The sequence below is a fragment of the Vombatus ursinus genome, unplaced genomic scaffold (assembly GCF_900497805.2).
Source record: "Vombatus ursinus unplaced genomic scaffold, bare-nosed wombat genome assembly UNPS02014804.1, whole genome shotgun sequence".
Taxonomy (NCBI): Eukaryota; Metazoa; Chordata; class Mammalia; order Diprotodontia; family Vombatidae; genus Vombatus; species Vombatus ursinus.
Genome location: NW_020954582.1, coordinates 1,768,711 through 1,782,930, shown reverse-complemented (window position 1 = coordinate 1,782,930; position 14,220 = coordinate 1,768,711). Strand labels below are relative to the sequence as shown.

Genomic DNA, 14,220 nt, shown 5'->3' with positions numbered 1-14,220 from the left:
AAAATCCTAGGCCTGGCATTTAACTCTTAGTTTATATTGCTCCTTTTATAAGTGATCTGTAAGCTGCCAACCCCCATACATGACAGCCCATGGCACTCCTCTCCTTTGCCTTTTTAGAATCCTTCCTTCCCAGCACAGTTCAGGCATGAACTTCTTTGTTCAGTCATTTCAGTGTCTAACTCTTTGTGACTCCATTGGGGGTTTTCTTGGCGAAGATACTGGAGTGGTTTGCCATTCCATCTTACGATGAGGAAACTGAGGCAAACAGGGTTGAATGACTTGCCCAGAGTCTTACAGCTAGTAAGTGTCTGAGGCTGGATTTGAACCCAGGTCTTCCTGACTCTAGTACCAGTACTCTATCCACTGAGCCATCTAGCTGCCCAACTTCTACATAAGCCCTTCTCTGATCCCCTCAGCTGTTAGCATGTTTTTTTTTTAATATTTCTCTTAAAATCACTTTGGAGATATGATGTCTTGCTCACCTACATACATGTTTTATCTCCCTAGTAGAATGTAAACATGTTTGATTTTTGCCTTTGTTCTCCCTCACCCATCACAGTGCCTTAACACATCCTATGTTCTTAATAAACATCATGAGTTAAATGGAATTAACCATTCTTAGGTTCCATCCAACTAGTATCAGATCCACCAGATGATAAGATTTTCCAGTTCACATGTCTCCAACCTATCCATAGGAATGGCATAGCAGACTTGGACAAATGCTTCACCAAGTCTCAGTCTTCCCTTGATCTACCCATCTGGAAACCCTGCCAGAAAAGTCAACTGCTGAAATCATCCTGTTTGGTTCTGATGACTGCTTCCTTTTCTGGGTCTTCACCCACCACCCCTTTAATAATGCACTCATTACTTTTCCAGGTTCACAGACCTAAAGTTTGGAGACTCAACTCTCTTCCCTTATTTGAAAATCAGGATATCATTTGTCCTTTTCCCAATGTGAGGCATTTCTGCTGTTCTCCATGACCTCTAAAAGAAGTCAATGATTATTATATTTACCTCTCACCCTCTCTCTCCTTCCCCCTTTCCTATCCTCTCCAGTGTCTTGTACACGGGCAAATGCTCAATATCTATTTGTTGAATGAATTAACTGAATGGGTATTGAACCAGCCATGGGGAACAGGTGGAATTTGGATAGGCTCAGAGGGGAAAGGAGGGCATGGGAGAAAGTGGGGATGACTTAAGCAGAGGAAAATCTAAAAGCCAAAGTGGCAGGTCGTGGAGGGAGCTGATGGGAGGGGAGGGTGGAAGGGCAGTTTGGGGCTGGGTGGTGGAGAAGGATGCCCGGAGCAGCCCTTTTCCACCTCCATGGCTTTAGAGGCAGGCCTTCCATAACAAGGAGGTTGAAATAGATTTTCCCCATCTATTCCTGCCAGGCCCCGATTCTATTGCTCATTTAGGAAAGTGAATGAAATCCCGGAAATCAACATTTCCAATTTGAGAAGCTCTAAGTCCCAGGGGCAACAGCAGAATAACCTTTTAATTTCTGAGATGAATGAACAAAGTAATTCTTGTGAGTGGTATCTCCTGTTTCTACAGCAGCTATAAATCATACCTTTGGGAGCCGTAACATTTCACTTTGAAATGTGCATTTGGAAAATAACACCACCATTTGTTATTATTCTTCCTTTGTGCAATTTCAATGAATTCATGACCAGTCACAGATTCCTGCTGATTCTGTGGCATGAGAACTAGCTATTATATTGCCAGCGCCTGGACCCACTGATTAGGCTGCGATGCTTTATATCCGCTGATCCCGGCTAGAAAGGCATCCTTCCTCTGAGCATAACTGGCTTTTCCATTAGCATATAGTTCATTTTTCATTGTTTGACTGTGCCCTCTTTCATCTGGGCAGCTTCTCTTAGAAATCAGCCTTGGAATGGTGGTGACGTGATTGCCCCTCTTAAAACTTTGTGTCCTTTAGCCAAAGGCCTGATCAGTTGGCATGAGCTTGGCGGTGGGTCCATGGAAAATTGTCATCATCTGAAAACTTACAGGGCATGTCCTGCTGATGTATGAAACAAATTGTTATAAGCAAGGTAGGGTGACAGGGGCTTGATTTCCTGGTGGGAAGTTTAGAGGGTACATTCTCCTTTGAGCATCCTGTCCTGTGGCTGTGGCCCCATCTAAGGGCACTCCCTAACTCTCAGGCAGCTCATAAACCTTGTGGGACCCTAGGGTATGGTACCATACCAGGGAATGGTATGGAACTCATAGGTTGTTCTCTCCCAAAATTTCATCCAATCCAAAGCTACACACAGAGAGATAGATACATACTCACACATATACAATGCACGGGTGTGCGCGTGCACACACACACACACACACACACACACAAATACTCCTGACCACTAACTCTTGGCCAGGTGCAAAAATATTGTTACAGCTCTGTAATATATACAGTGTAAGACTAATGGCCAAAGTTCAGAGCATTGCCAGAGCCCTCACGCAGAGAAGGAGCTCCCCAAATATGTGACTCGGGGCCAGCAAAAACTGCCTTCCCACCTTGGCATCCAGCTTTTCTTAGCGTGTCAGAACTCAGGTTTGTGTTGTAAGACTGGATCCCAGACTGTTCCCAATCACCACCAGCTGTTCCTTCTCCTTGGGCTGTTGGCTTAAATGCACTCTTTTGTTACTTTTTTATGTGTTGTTTTAAGAAAGGGAGCAAAAAGAGAGGATTCTTCTAATTGAATAAATTTGTATTCTGTCAGGAATTTCATCTCCCTAAGAGGGTCTCTGGAAACTGACTTGGCTATTTTTATTTATCATGGCAGAGCAGTGTGTTGATGAGAGGGCTGGGATCCAATAGTGTTAAAATAAGACATGAAATATTGATTAATTCTTTCTTTTTTTCTTAAATTCCTTCCTTACTCTCAACGATAATAGATTTCAGGAGCTATTGCCAATCTAGTGCTCTCCAATAACCCTCTGTTATTGACAGGGGCTTGATTCTCCCTGGGCTCTGATAAATGAGCAGCACAGTGCTTCAGAAAGGGCAGTGTTAAACCATCTAGGTTCATGTGTTTTGGCCTGACTATGGTGCCAGATAAAGCAGCCATGCTCAGACTGTAGGGGTGGGAGGGAAGAAAGGAGGAAATGAAGGAAGGAAGGAGAGAAGGATGAAGGGAGGAAGAGAGGAAGGAAGGAAGGACAGAAGAGGGGAGGGAGGAAGGAAGGAAGGAGGGAGGGAGGAATGAAGGAAGGAAGAAAAAGGGAAGGAGGAAGGAGGGAGGGAGGAAAGAAGGAAAGAAAGGGAGAAAGGAAGGGAGGGAGAAAGGAATAAAAGAAGGAAACATTAAGTACCTACTATGTGCCAGGCATTATGCTAAGCACTTTGCATAGGCTGTCTCCTTCGAAATTTATAACAACCCTGAAGGGAAGTGCTGTTATTATCTCTATTATTATCCCCATCTCCACACTTGGGGAAAGTGAGGTAGACAGAGGTTAGGTAACTTGCCCAGAGCCACACAGCTAATTGTCAGAGACAGGGTTTGCACTCAGATCTTCCTGTGAGCACTTTCTCCACTGTGGCATCCAGTTGCTTCCAGGTGGTCTAGATGGCAGATGGTTAGGAACAGCAGGCCAGGAACCTTAACTTGGGTGTCTGCTGTTGCCACGGGGAGCCTTTTTCCTGTGAAGGTTTGATAAGTTTGCTGTGGTCTGGGTGTCAGTGACTGGACTCATGCTGAGAACAAAGTTACAAAATTTGTAAAAGCTGTCAAATGAGAAAGTTGTGCTGGATGGCCTTGGAGGTCCCTTCCCACCCCAGAACTAGGACCCAGTGGTCTGTGAGAGTCATGTGAGGTAAATGCCTGATTCCTCCTTTTCCTCAGCTGGGAATGAGTCCTCCCTTCTCAAGGTTCTCAGAGCCCTTGGCCTGACCCTCTCCAATTCCTATCCTCCCTAGTGTCCTGGTGGTGATCATTGTTATAGTAATGGATAAAGTGTTATTGAAAGAGGTAGTGGGTACATGGTAGCCATCTTCAGGTATTGGGAGGGATGCCCTATGGAACTTTCAGCCTGGTCTCCTGAGCTAAGGACCAGCTGGTGACATGAGGGACAGAGTGCTAGACTTAGAGTCAGGAAGACCTGAGTTCAAATCTTTCCCTAGAGACTTCTGAGCTGTGTGACCTTAGGTAAGTCTCATATGAAGTTTTCTCCTTTGTCAGATGAAGCTAATCCCAGTGCTTCCCTCCTGGGGTCACTGGAAGGATCGAATTTGATGGCATGTAAAGTGCTGTGCAAACCTTGGAGTGCTCTGTCAATACTAGATTTCTCAGGGCCCCAAAGGGCAAAATTTAGAACTCACAGTTTTTTACAAAAATGATCACTAAATGTGTTTACATGGATTGGGGAAATTTTTAACAAAATGAATAAAAATTTTTTTATTAATAAAAGAAGTACCAGAGTGGACCTCAGGGGAGTCATCTGTGTTGAAAACAAATCACATAGTTCAATGAAAAGAGTAGTGTCTCTGAAGTGAGAGGACCAAGTCTTGTACCTTAATCTGGGGTGATCTTGGACAAATTCCTTCCTCTCCCAGGGACAGAAAGAAGGAGATTGAGCTAGGCCACCTCAGATGGTCCTTCCAGCTCCAAAGCTAAGATCTCATGAGTGAAGTCACTAACAGAGCTTGTTCTTTGGAATTCTGAGCCTTACTACTCATTCACCAATTCATAAAGGAGCCACAGTCACTGGAAGCTTCAGGAAATGGGAGAAACCAAATGGTAGGATAGATCTGGAGAAACGGGGCAGCCAATGAATCAGATAGCATTTATTAATTGCTTACTATGTACCAGGCACTGTGCTAAGCATCTGAGATATAAAGAAAGGCAAGTACATATATGGTCTTTGAGCCCAGGGAGCTCCAGTTCTAATGGGGAGACTAAAAATCACTGACTATGTGCGCACAAGAGATAGACAGTGAAAGGGGGAGTGTATCCCAGTGAGAAGGCAGGAGTGCTGCAGGTGGCGAGTGGAGTTCACCGAGAAAGGATTCTTTTTTTTTTTAAGGCAATTGGGATTAAGTGACTTGCCCAGGGTCACACAGCTAGTAAGTGTCAAGTGTTTGGTCTGGGGCTGGATTTGAACTCAGGTCCTCCTGACTTCAGGGCCCGTGCTCTATCCACTGTGCCACCTAGCTGCCCCCTGAGAAAGGATTCTTGCAGATGGTTGGATTTAATCAGAGTCTTGAAGGAAACTAAGGAAGCCAGAAGAAGGAGGTGAAAAGAGAGAAGATTTCAGGCATGGGGAACAGCCAATGCAAAGGTGTGGAGGTAGGAGATGAAGTGCCCTGAGCAAAGAACAAGACCTAGGTTGCTGGATCAATGAGTATGAAGAGCCTGGAAGCCAAGAAGAGAGGGAAAGATAGAGGCTGTGAATAGCCTGCAAAGCCAAAGAGAGGAGATGATGTGGGGAGCCGGTCTGGGGACAGGCAGAGGTGGGGATAAGCTGCTGGCAGCAGAGCACCCCAGGCCAGGGGCTGGAGCAGTGGTTGGTAGCCGGTTGAAGCCTCTGGTTGCCTGGTGGCCCCCAGACTTCCTGGAAGGGGGCGGGAGGATGCAGCTGTCATAATGCCATCCAAATGAGAGCCAGGTAGTTTGTATTTTATCAGTAATAAATTGGATGAAAGATCATATTTTAAATGATATGCCTCCAAGCATGCTCTACATCACAGCATTGACAGCATCATTTTTCCAAGATAGGAGCTAGGAAATTTAAGTAGTTTCCAAGTGGTAAGCACCTTGATTAGCAAGGTGCAGTGATATGCAAACCTGCCCAATGAAAACAAGTGATTGATAGCTTTCTCTGAACACTCCAGCCTTTTATGCCTACACATTCATTATTCTGCAGCATTAGCTTAAGCATTTCTGTCCCACTGAACTAGGGGGTTCACATCTCTCAGCGGCCCTCAAGAGCTTTCAATTGTTTATTTGCAGATGGCCATGATTGATTTCATTGATCCCCAAATGCAGAAGGCATACTGAGCTGGCTGGCAGCCTGTGAGCACATAGTCAGAGTGAGGGCACCCTTGTGCATGAGAGACAATGTAGGAGTCTAATGTAGTGGACAGTCCCCCCCCCCACCCCAGCCTCTGGGTCATGTGGAAAAATGCAAACACAAAAACAAAACATAGAAATGAATAACACCAGACATTAGGGATGTCTTAGTCCAGGCAAGTCAACAAACACTCATTAAGCATCTACTATGTGTCAGGCACTGAGCTAAGCACTGGGGATACAAGGACATGCAAAATCAGTCCCTGTCCTCAAAGAGCTCACAATCTAGTGGGGAAGACAACATAGGGAACACATATATATGTATATATATATATATACACACATATACATATATATATGTATTTGTGTGTGTGTGTGTGTGTGTGTGTGTGTGTGTGTGTGTGTGTGTACATTGGAGATCAGCTCAGAGGGAAGGCACTGGCCTTAAGGCGAATAGACTGCTTGCCGACGGTGGGATTTCAGCTGTTTCTTGAAGGACCCTAAGGAAGTCAGGAGGCAGAGGTGAGGGGAGAGAGTGTTCCTAGCATGAGGCAAAGCCAGGGAAATGACCCAGAGGCAGGAAATATCTTAGTTAAAATATCCAAGGTTGAGCCAATTCATTCTGAAGAATCCAGAATCAACTGGTTTCTAAGCTAGGCAATGTTGTAGCTGCCTCTAGATTTGGGCTAAATGAAATAGAAGGCAAACATTTTTAACAGCAATACAAAATAAGACTCTCAGATACTAATAAGATAGGTCTGGGATCTCATCATTCACAGGTCCCTCCACTGAGGCAGATTGCAGCCTCTCCTTCCCTTCCTATTCTCTGTGACTCTGGTCTGTGTTCTATAAATATAATGTAGAGCACCTGGATCAAATGCTGGGGGTGGGGAGGACCTCCAAAAGAGGTCATGAGAAATCAATCAATCATGAAGGGACTCATTGGATTGACCTGTCCCAGGCACTGAGCCTGGGGTTTGTTCTGAGGCTACATCCCCTCCTGGCAAGAAATTCACATTCTAATGGGAGGGGCAATAAGGACACGTTGGTGTACACATACACACGTGCACAAACACTTACACACCTACACGTACATTCATGTATACATGCACACATGTGTCGTGTCTGTGTAGCCAGACTAAATAAAGTTAATAAATACAAGAGAAATGCAAAGGGCTTTGTGAAATTAGGAGCATGGAAGTCATTAGCAACTGGGAAGAGACAAGAGAAGCTGTGTGAAGGACGCAGCACGTGATCTGGGTCTTAAAAGGGAGGAGGGATCCCAAGGGGTGGCAGGGGCATGCTGTTGGGAGGAATAAGGATGGACATGGATGCATGGAAGCATGGGTCCTGGGCAACGGATGGTGAGTAGCCCGGTCAGAAAGCAACAAGAGCTAACTTTGCTGAAGTTCTTTCTCCACTAGCTGAGTCCTCCTCGGGTCCAAAGACCCCTCCTGGGTTGTGAACACAACTTTTCAATGGATTCCTCCCTTTCAGTGTATCCTCCTCAATTACCTCCCTCCCAATTATCCCATTTCCCTCCTCTATCAACAACCCACCCCTAATTGCTTTTAAACATTCTGCTGGCAAGTTTCCTGTGTGTTTTGGTTATTCAGCAGATGCTTCAACAGCTAATAAAGGAAGAAGGCTTTTCTATCTCTATTATGGCACGGTGTCCTGATGAGTGGGCCTCTGGCTATGTCTTTCTGAAGGCTTTGGCTGCAACCTTATGGGTGGGGTGGGGAGTCTGGACACTTGTAAATAGCTGTATGTTAACTGCTTACTACCCAACAGGAAAGACCTCAGAACTCAGTAGGTTCAACTTCCTCGTTTCTCTGAAGAAGACTGAGGCCCAGAGAAGGCAATGACTTGCTTATAATCACATTGGTAGTAACTGGAAAGACTAGGACTTGAACCCAGCTCCTTTGTCTCCAATCCAGGCACAAAGCATGGGAGAAATGCAGGAGGCCTTTGGCTGTCTCCCCCCTCCCACCCCTCAATTGCTATTACCTTCTATTTACATTTTATATATGATGTAGGTACATATTCATTTGCACATTGTCTCCCACATCAGAATATGAGCTCCCTGAGGGCAGGCACCATGTTTTTGCCTTTCTTTGTATCCCAGGTGCTTAACACTGGGCCGTAGTAAATTCTTGTTGATAATGTTTGACTGACTAGAAATGCTAAAGTTGAAACCAAGAACATTATGGTTGGAGGATCAGGAATGGAAGGGAGGATGAGCTAGAGCTTGTCTAGTTCAACCTGAGGTAGCTGAGGCTCATGCTACAGATGCAGATAGTGGCTGAGTTAGGATGGAAAGCTCACTGCCCTGGTACCTAACCCTGTGTTTCCTGTCCCGTCAGCACCTTGGAGAGCTCACCTTCATTGGGGCTGGCTCTCTGACTGTGACTAGTATGATGCAGTAGAAAGAAGCAATCAGATGGCCCGCATTCAAATCCTACCCCTGCCTCTCACTACCCAGGTGACCTTGAGTGAGGCTCCTCAGTTTCCTCAGGTTAAATGAGGGAGTTGAAGTAGACTGCCTTGGAGGATCCTTCTGGAGTTGCTTTAATAGACAAATTTGTTGAACAGACATTTGTTAAGTACTTATTACAATCTGGAGTGAGCACTGAGGATATCAATGGAAGAGTGAGACAGTCCATGCTCTTAAGGGGCTCCCCTGTAGAACTTTCCAAAGTGGCCTGAGGACATTGCCATGTAACTTACCCTTGCTCGCCTGGCTAATGCCACCAGAGATGGGACTGGAACTCAGGTCTTTGCCAACTCCAGAACCAGCCTTGTGTCCCTTGAGCCTTTCACACAGAGTAGGCAAAAAATAAATAGTTGTTGAGTTTGCATCTTAAAAGTCACACTCAGTAGCTTATTCACCCAGATGAAGACAATTCTTCTCATGAGATCTTAGACCTAAAACTGAAAGGGACCTCAGAAAACACTGGCTCCAACTGTCTCATTTTACAGTTGAGGAAACAGAGACTCAGGGAGGTTGTGTTTTTCCCAAGGTCACAGATACTTAACTAGTACACTATGCTGAAAAATCTGGATAGAAACTGAGGGAAAAGCCAGTAGATGTTTTACCCGCACAGTGCCATACATACAACCAGGTCTCCACCCGGAGAACGCACACAGTGCACACACAGTGAAAGGTAAGACAGGATTATAGCTAATGGACAATCCTGATTGTCCTGCCAAGAGGCAGGGGCTGGAAAACCCACTCTGAGTGTTCAGGGTGTCCTTGGATTGCTTGGAATATAAAGGATTCTTTCTCTTTCTTTTCCCCCCCTTTCCCTGGTCATGAAAAGGGAGAATCTTACCTTCTGAAGGCTATAAATTTCTAAATGCAGAAGTTTAAACATGAAGGGAGAAGTTTTCCATCACTTATGTTCAATCTGGCATGGTTTAAAAAAAAACAAACTAGGGGTGGGAAACCTGTGGCATTATGGCCTGGAGGCTGCAGGTTCCCCACCCCTGACTCAAACTGTCCCCAGACTCCTGAATTCACTCAACATTGGTTAAGGATCACTTAGCAGTATAGCCAGAGAGACAGAGGGATGCAGTTGGAGACAGGAAGATTGTTATCAAAGGCTTGTTTCTGACAAATCACAACTGTGTTACCATGGACCAGTCACTTAACTTTTCATTGGTCCCAGACAACTTCCTAAGGCTTTGACTTACAGATGATTTACTGATCTGCATTGGGGAATTCCCAACAATGTTGAAATCATAGGCAGAGCCATCCGCATGGCCCAGAGTATAGAGAACTGGATTTTGAAGCAGGAAGATGAGTTCAAATCCTTCCTCATACACTCGCTTTGTGACCCTGGGCAAGTCACTTAATCTCAGCCTCAATTTCCTCATCTATAAAATGAAGATAATAATATCATCTACTTCCCAAGGTTGTTCTGGGCAGTATAAAGCACATTGCAAACCTTATGGCACCATCAAAATGTTACTTATTGTTATGCTAGATTCTAAGAGAAATGCACAAATAAAGACACATTCTTGGAATTTCTAGCTTCCTTCCAGATCAGTTCAAGAATAGCTCCTTTCTCCATGAGACCATTCTTAGTCTTCTCCACTGCAGGTGGGCAGGCATCCTTCCTCATCACCTCATAGCACATTTGGACAGGTTTTCTATGCACATGTATGTGTGCATAAACATATGTACAAACATAAATATACATAAATGCATCTATACAGACACATCTACATATATTTGCTGTCTTCTCTTGTCTCTCTCTTGATAGAATGGAAACTCCCTGAGAGCAAACGATATTTCAATTCTGCCTTTGTGTTTATAGTCAAGGCAACAATCATTTATTAAGCACCTACTACATTCTAGGCACTATGCTAAGTATTAGAGATAAAAGAAAAGAAAAAGACACGTCCTGCTCTTGGGGAGCTCATGTTCTAATGGGGAGACATGCAAACAAATATGTACAAATACCAACTATCTACACATATATAACCTATGTATGTACACATTGGTTATATAGGTATCTATAAAATATCAAACATATGTGCACCTATTTGTAAGATATATGCAAGGTAAATTGCGGCTCATTTCAGTGGGAAGACACTAGCACTTCTAATATGGTACCTATCGCCTAGTAGGTGCTCACTAAACACTCACTGATTGGTGAATCTATTGATTCCCTTAGCTTGTGAAGTTTTCAATCTTCTGAGCAAAGGGGGAAGGAATAGGACATGTATCATCATGAACACAGACCCCTCCAGCATGATAAACAGCAACTCCTCTATAATTCACAGTCTCTAGAGCATTCTCTGCGACTCAGGTTGAGTGACTTCCTCTGTTGTCACACATCTAGTAACCATAAGAGGAGAGATTTTAAGCCAGGCCTTTCTGACTTCAAGGCTGTCTCTGGACTGGTCACACTACACTACCTAGTACAGGGAAATAGAATTCAAAACAGAACCTGTGACTACATTAAGGGAGGTCCAAAAAGAGTACTGACCATGACTGGTCTGAGGAAGGCTTTTCTGTGGAAGGGAGACAGGCAAGCTGATGGCTTGGCCTTTAACCTTGACGTAGGCCTGGAGGACTTTGGCAAATCAAGCATCATGTAAACTGCACTCATCTGTGTCTTTCAGACATAGTGGAAATAAATGATGCCTCACCTGAAGGCCCAGGATTTTTCGACTTCAGATATTTGCCATATGGCATCTCTTCTGTACATCCTAGCTTCAGGGCTCGCCATGGTAACAAGAGGTATCTTATGAATGATTCCAAAATTGTTAAGAATGACTGTCTGTCACTGACGGATTGTCAGACATCTCACTGCTTGGTCCAGAAAGGACATGTTGTCATTTTGATCAAGTGTCAATGATTTCTCACCAACATGTGTTTTGTGTGTGTGTTGTCTCATGTACGTGTGTGTGTTGTGTGTTTGTTTTGTTCTGTGTACGTGTGTGTGTTTCTTTTCTTTTTCCAGAGTCCAGTCAGGTACTTATCTCAGCACTGGTTGGTTTACCTTAATCCTGGCAATGGATGCCTGTTATGGCATTCATGTCTACGGCATGATTAATGACACCTACTGCAAGTAAGATCCCTGGAAATCATTTTTGTGTGTCTCTTGTTCAAATCTCTTGTCAAAGTTTTCTAATTCATTTTCTTGTCATAAATCCATGGAATGGATGAGGTAGTGATCTGTTGCCACCCTGGTCTGTGGTGATGGAACACTACAAGACCACTATAAGAGAAGTAAGGTGCCACAGGAGAGAAAATGCTGACCCTGCACTCTGAAGACCTGGTTCAAATCCTGCTTCAAATGCTAATGGCCTGTGTGACCTTGGGAAAACACCAGCCCTGGGCCTTAGTTCCTTCTCTCTAAAATGGAGGCCAGACTTAATGGTCACTGAGATCCCTGGCAGCTCCAAAACCCTCTGCCATTGACTTCCTGGATTCCCCAACCCTTCCCAAGTCACTTCTTTTCTCCGGGCCTCAGTTTCCAACTCTGTTAAATGAAGGGCTGGACAAGATGAACTTGGTCTCTGTTAGCCCCAAATCTGGACTCCTACTTCTTTCTGGACCTTATTTGTCTGGACTTGTGATTCCTCTACCAATGAAGAGAAGTAAAATTCTATGATGGTCTAGAGAGCTGTTGGGGATCCTGGGGGTTGAAAGGGACTCGTTCAGCTTCTGAGTCAGAGGATCAAGAAGATACCTCCAAGGCTTGCTTGTTCAACCCCCTCATTTTGCAGATGAGGAAACTGAACCCCAGCTGGATGGTGACTAGCTCAAAGTCCCACAGGTCAGAGGTGGAACTTGAACCCAGGTCTTCCAGCTCCAGAGCCAGAGTTTTTTCATGGTGCCACCCATGCTATTACTGTACGCCAGGGCCACCCCGAGGCCAGCTCTCTGTCTCCTCTTCTGTACCACCTTCCTTCAGTCACAGAGTTGGTTTACAAAGCCAAACCAAACCCAACAAGGCGAGGGAATCAACCACACTGGATTGTCAAGAGGCCCAGAACTTTCTTTCTTTTTTTTTTTTTAATCAAGAACTGTTCAGGAACTTGGGTTTAGGCAATTCAGTGGCTATTTAACGGGCAAAGCGAGTCCAAGTTTCATCATGTCTCTGGGCTCTGAGGGCTCTGTAGATGGCTATCTCCTCTGTGCTTGTATTCGATCACAAAGGACAGAATGTCCTAGAGCCTCTGATAAAGCTGACAGCTTAACCACAGCTCCTGGAAATTATGTTTCACGAATAAGTAAGCAACCTGCCAGCTCTTTATTTAAAATGAGCACGCTTAGCCACACTATATCCTCACTTGTGGGGTCCTATTTAATTAGATAATAAAACAAATCCTTCCCATTTTATCAGGGAAATGGAATACATATACACACACATATATGTGTGAACATGTATGGCATATAAGATATAGTATATATGTGTGCATATACATGTATGTATGTATGCATATATATGTATAATTTGTATAATTTTGAGATACCCGTAAGTGGCATAATCTAAAGGAAATGAATTTCAATCAGACTGTCAAAAACAAACAAATCCAGCAACTCTCAACTGGGGTCTTGGGACCTAGTATCTCCATCCCTGTTAAAAACAGAGAGGAGCCAAATCCCGCGAAGTGCAAACCCCTGGAGCTTATTCAAGCTCTATACAATAGCTCAGCTAACTGAATGGTGAGGTTTCCATCAGGCATCACCTCCTCCTGAAAGGATGACTATATGTTTGAATTTAATTGGGATGATGTGTAAATGTCATTTGAATTCTTTCAAGCACGAAGGCTTAGGACATTAGCTAAAAGCTTCCATACCTAATAGCTTTTAACTGAGTTCATGGATGAGAACCATGCATGGGTTTGCAAATCAGCACATTTATTGAATATATAATGGATTCTTTTAAGAGAATGCTTTCTTCCTCATTTCCTCTCTCTCTCTCTCTCTCTCTCTCTCTCTCTCTCTCTCTCTCTCTCTCTCTCTCTCTTTCAGGTCAGAAGGTTTTAGAAAAGTCCCCTACCATTACTACGAGCCAGGAAGAGATGAATGCGATGAATATGTTCTCCATGAAAACGCTCCATATGGAGGCCACAGGTTTATCACGGAAAAGAAAGTGTTTGCCAAGTGGGCCAAGAAGCACAAGATCATATTTACACACCCCAACTGGACAGTGTCTTGATGCTGGTCCACCTCACCAGTACAAACCAGCATGAAAGAATGACGATGCCTCAGCTCTGATGATGATAATGATGCTCAAGTAGTTGATTTATTCTTGTACTTAAATGGGCCCTTCTCAGTGATTGATCGATTTGGGGATCCATTTGGGGTTGGCCAGGGGATTGGGGGCAGTGTTTTGTTTTCTCTTGTAGAGTTCTACACTCCACATTGCACTTTTACAATTTAACTGGAATCAAATCCAAGGTCAATGGAACTCATCTGACGGCAGTGACCTAAGAGATGGAAAGGGTACCTTCAAGGTAGTAGCACCACACTCTAGGGGTACCTTCTGAAAGCCATGGTAGTTGTCCCTCAGAAAGAGGCTCACCAAAACAGTCAAAGCTGTTGATGCCCTTTCCAATTGACTATTCCTCCCATCTTGAAGGTGAGTTATTCATAAAAGGCTGGGCCTAGGCAAGGTGCCTGGCTCCACGAGTCTAACCATGCTAGCTGATTCACCTAGAGAAGCATGGGAAGGGCATTATG

General features: G+C 44.3%; 1 protein-coding gene across 1 annotated transcript in view; it reads left to right on the top strand.

Moving 5' to 3' along the window:
• The window catches only part of ST6GALNAC3 (ST6 N-acetylgalactosaminide alpha-2,6-sialyltransferase 3), a 361,594-nt gene extending 347,898 nt beyond the window's left edge, over positions 1–13,696 (top strand). Inside the window, exons 4-5 of the mRNA XM_027874033.1 lie at positions 11,489–11,596; positions 13,510–13,696. Coding sequence (XP_027729834.1) covers positions 11,489–11,596; positions 13,510–13,696 — 295 coding nt within the window. The remainder of the gene's footprint in view (positions 1–11,488; positions 11,597–13,509) is intronic.
• Positions 13,697–14,220: the final 524 nt, after the last annotated feature.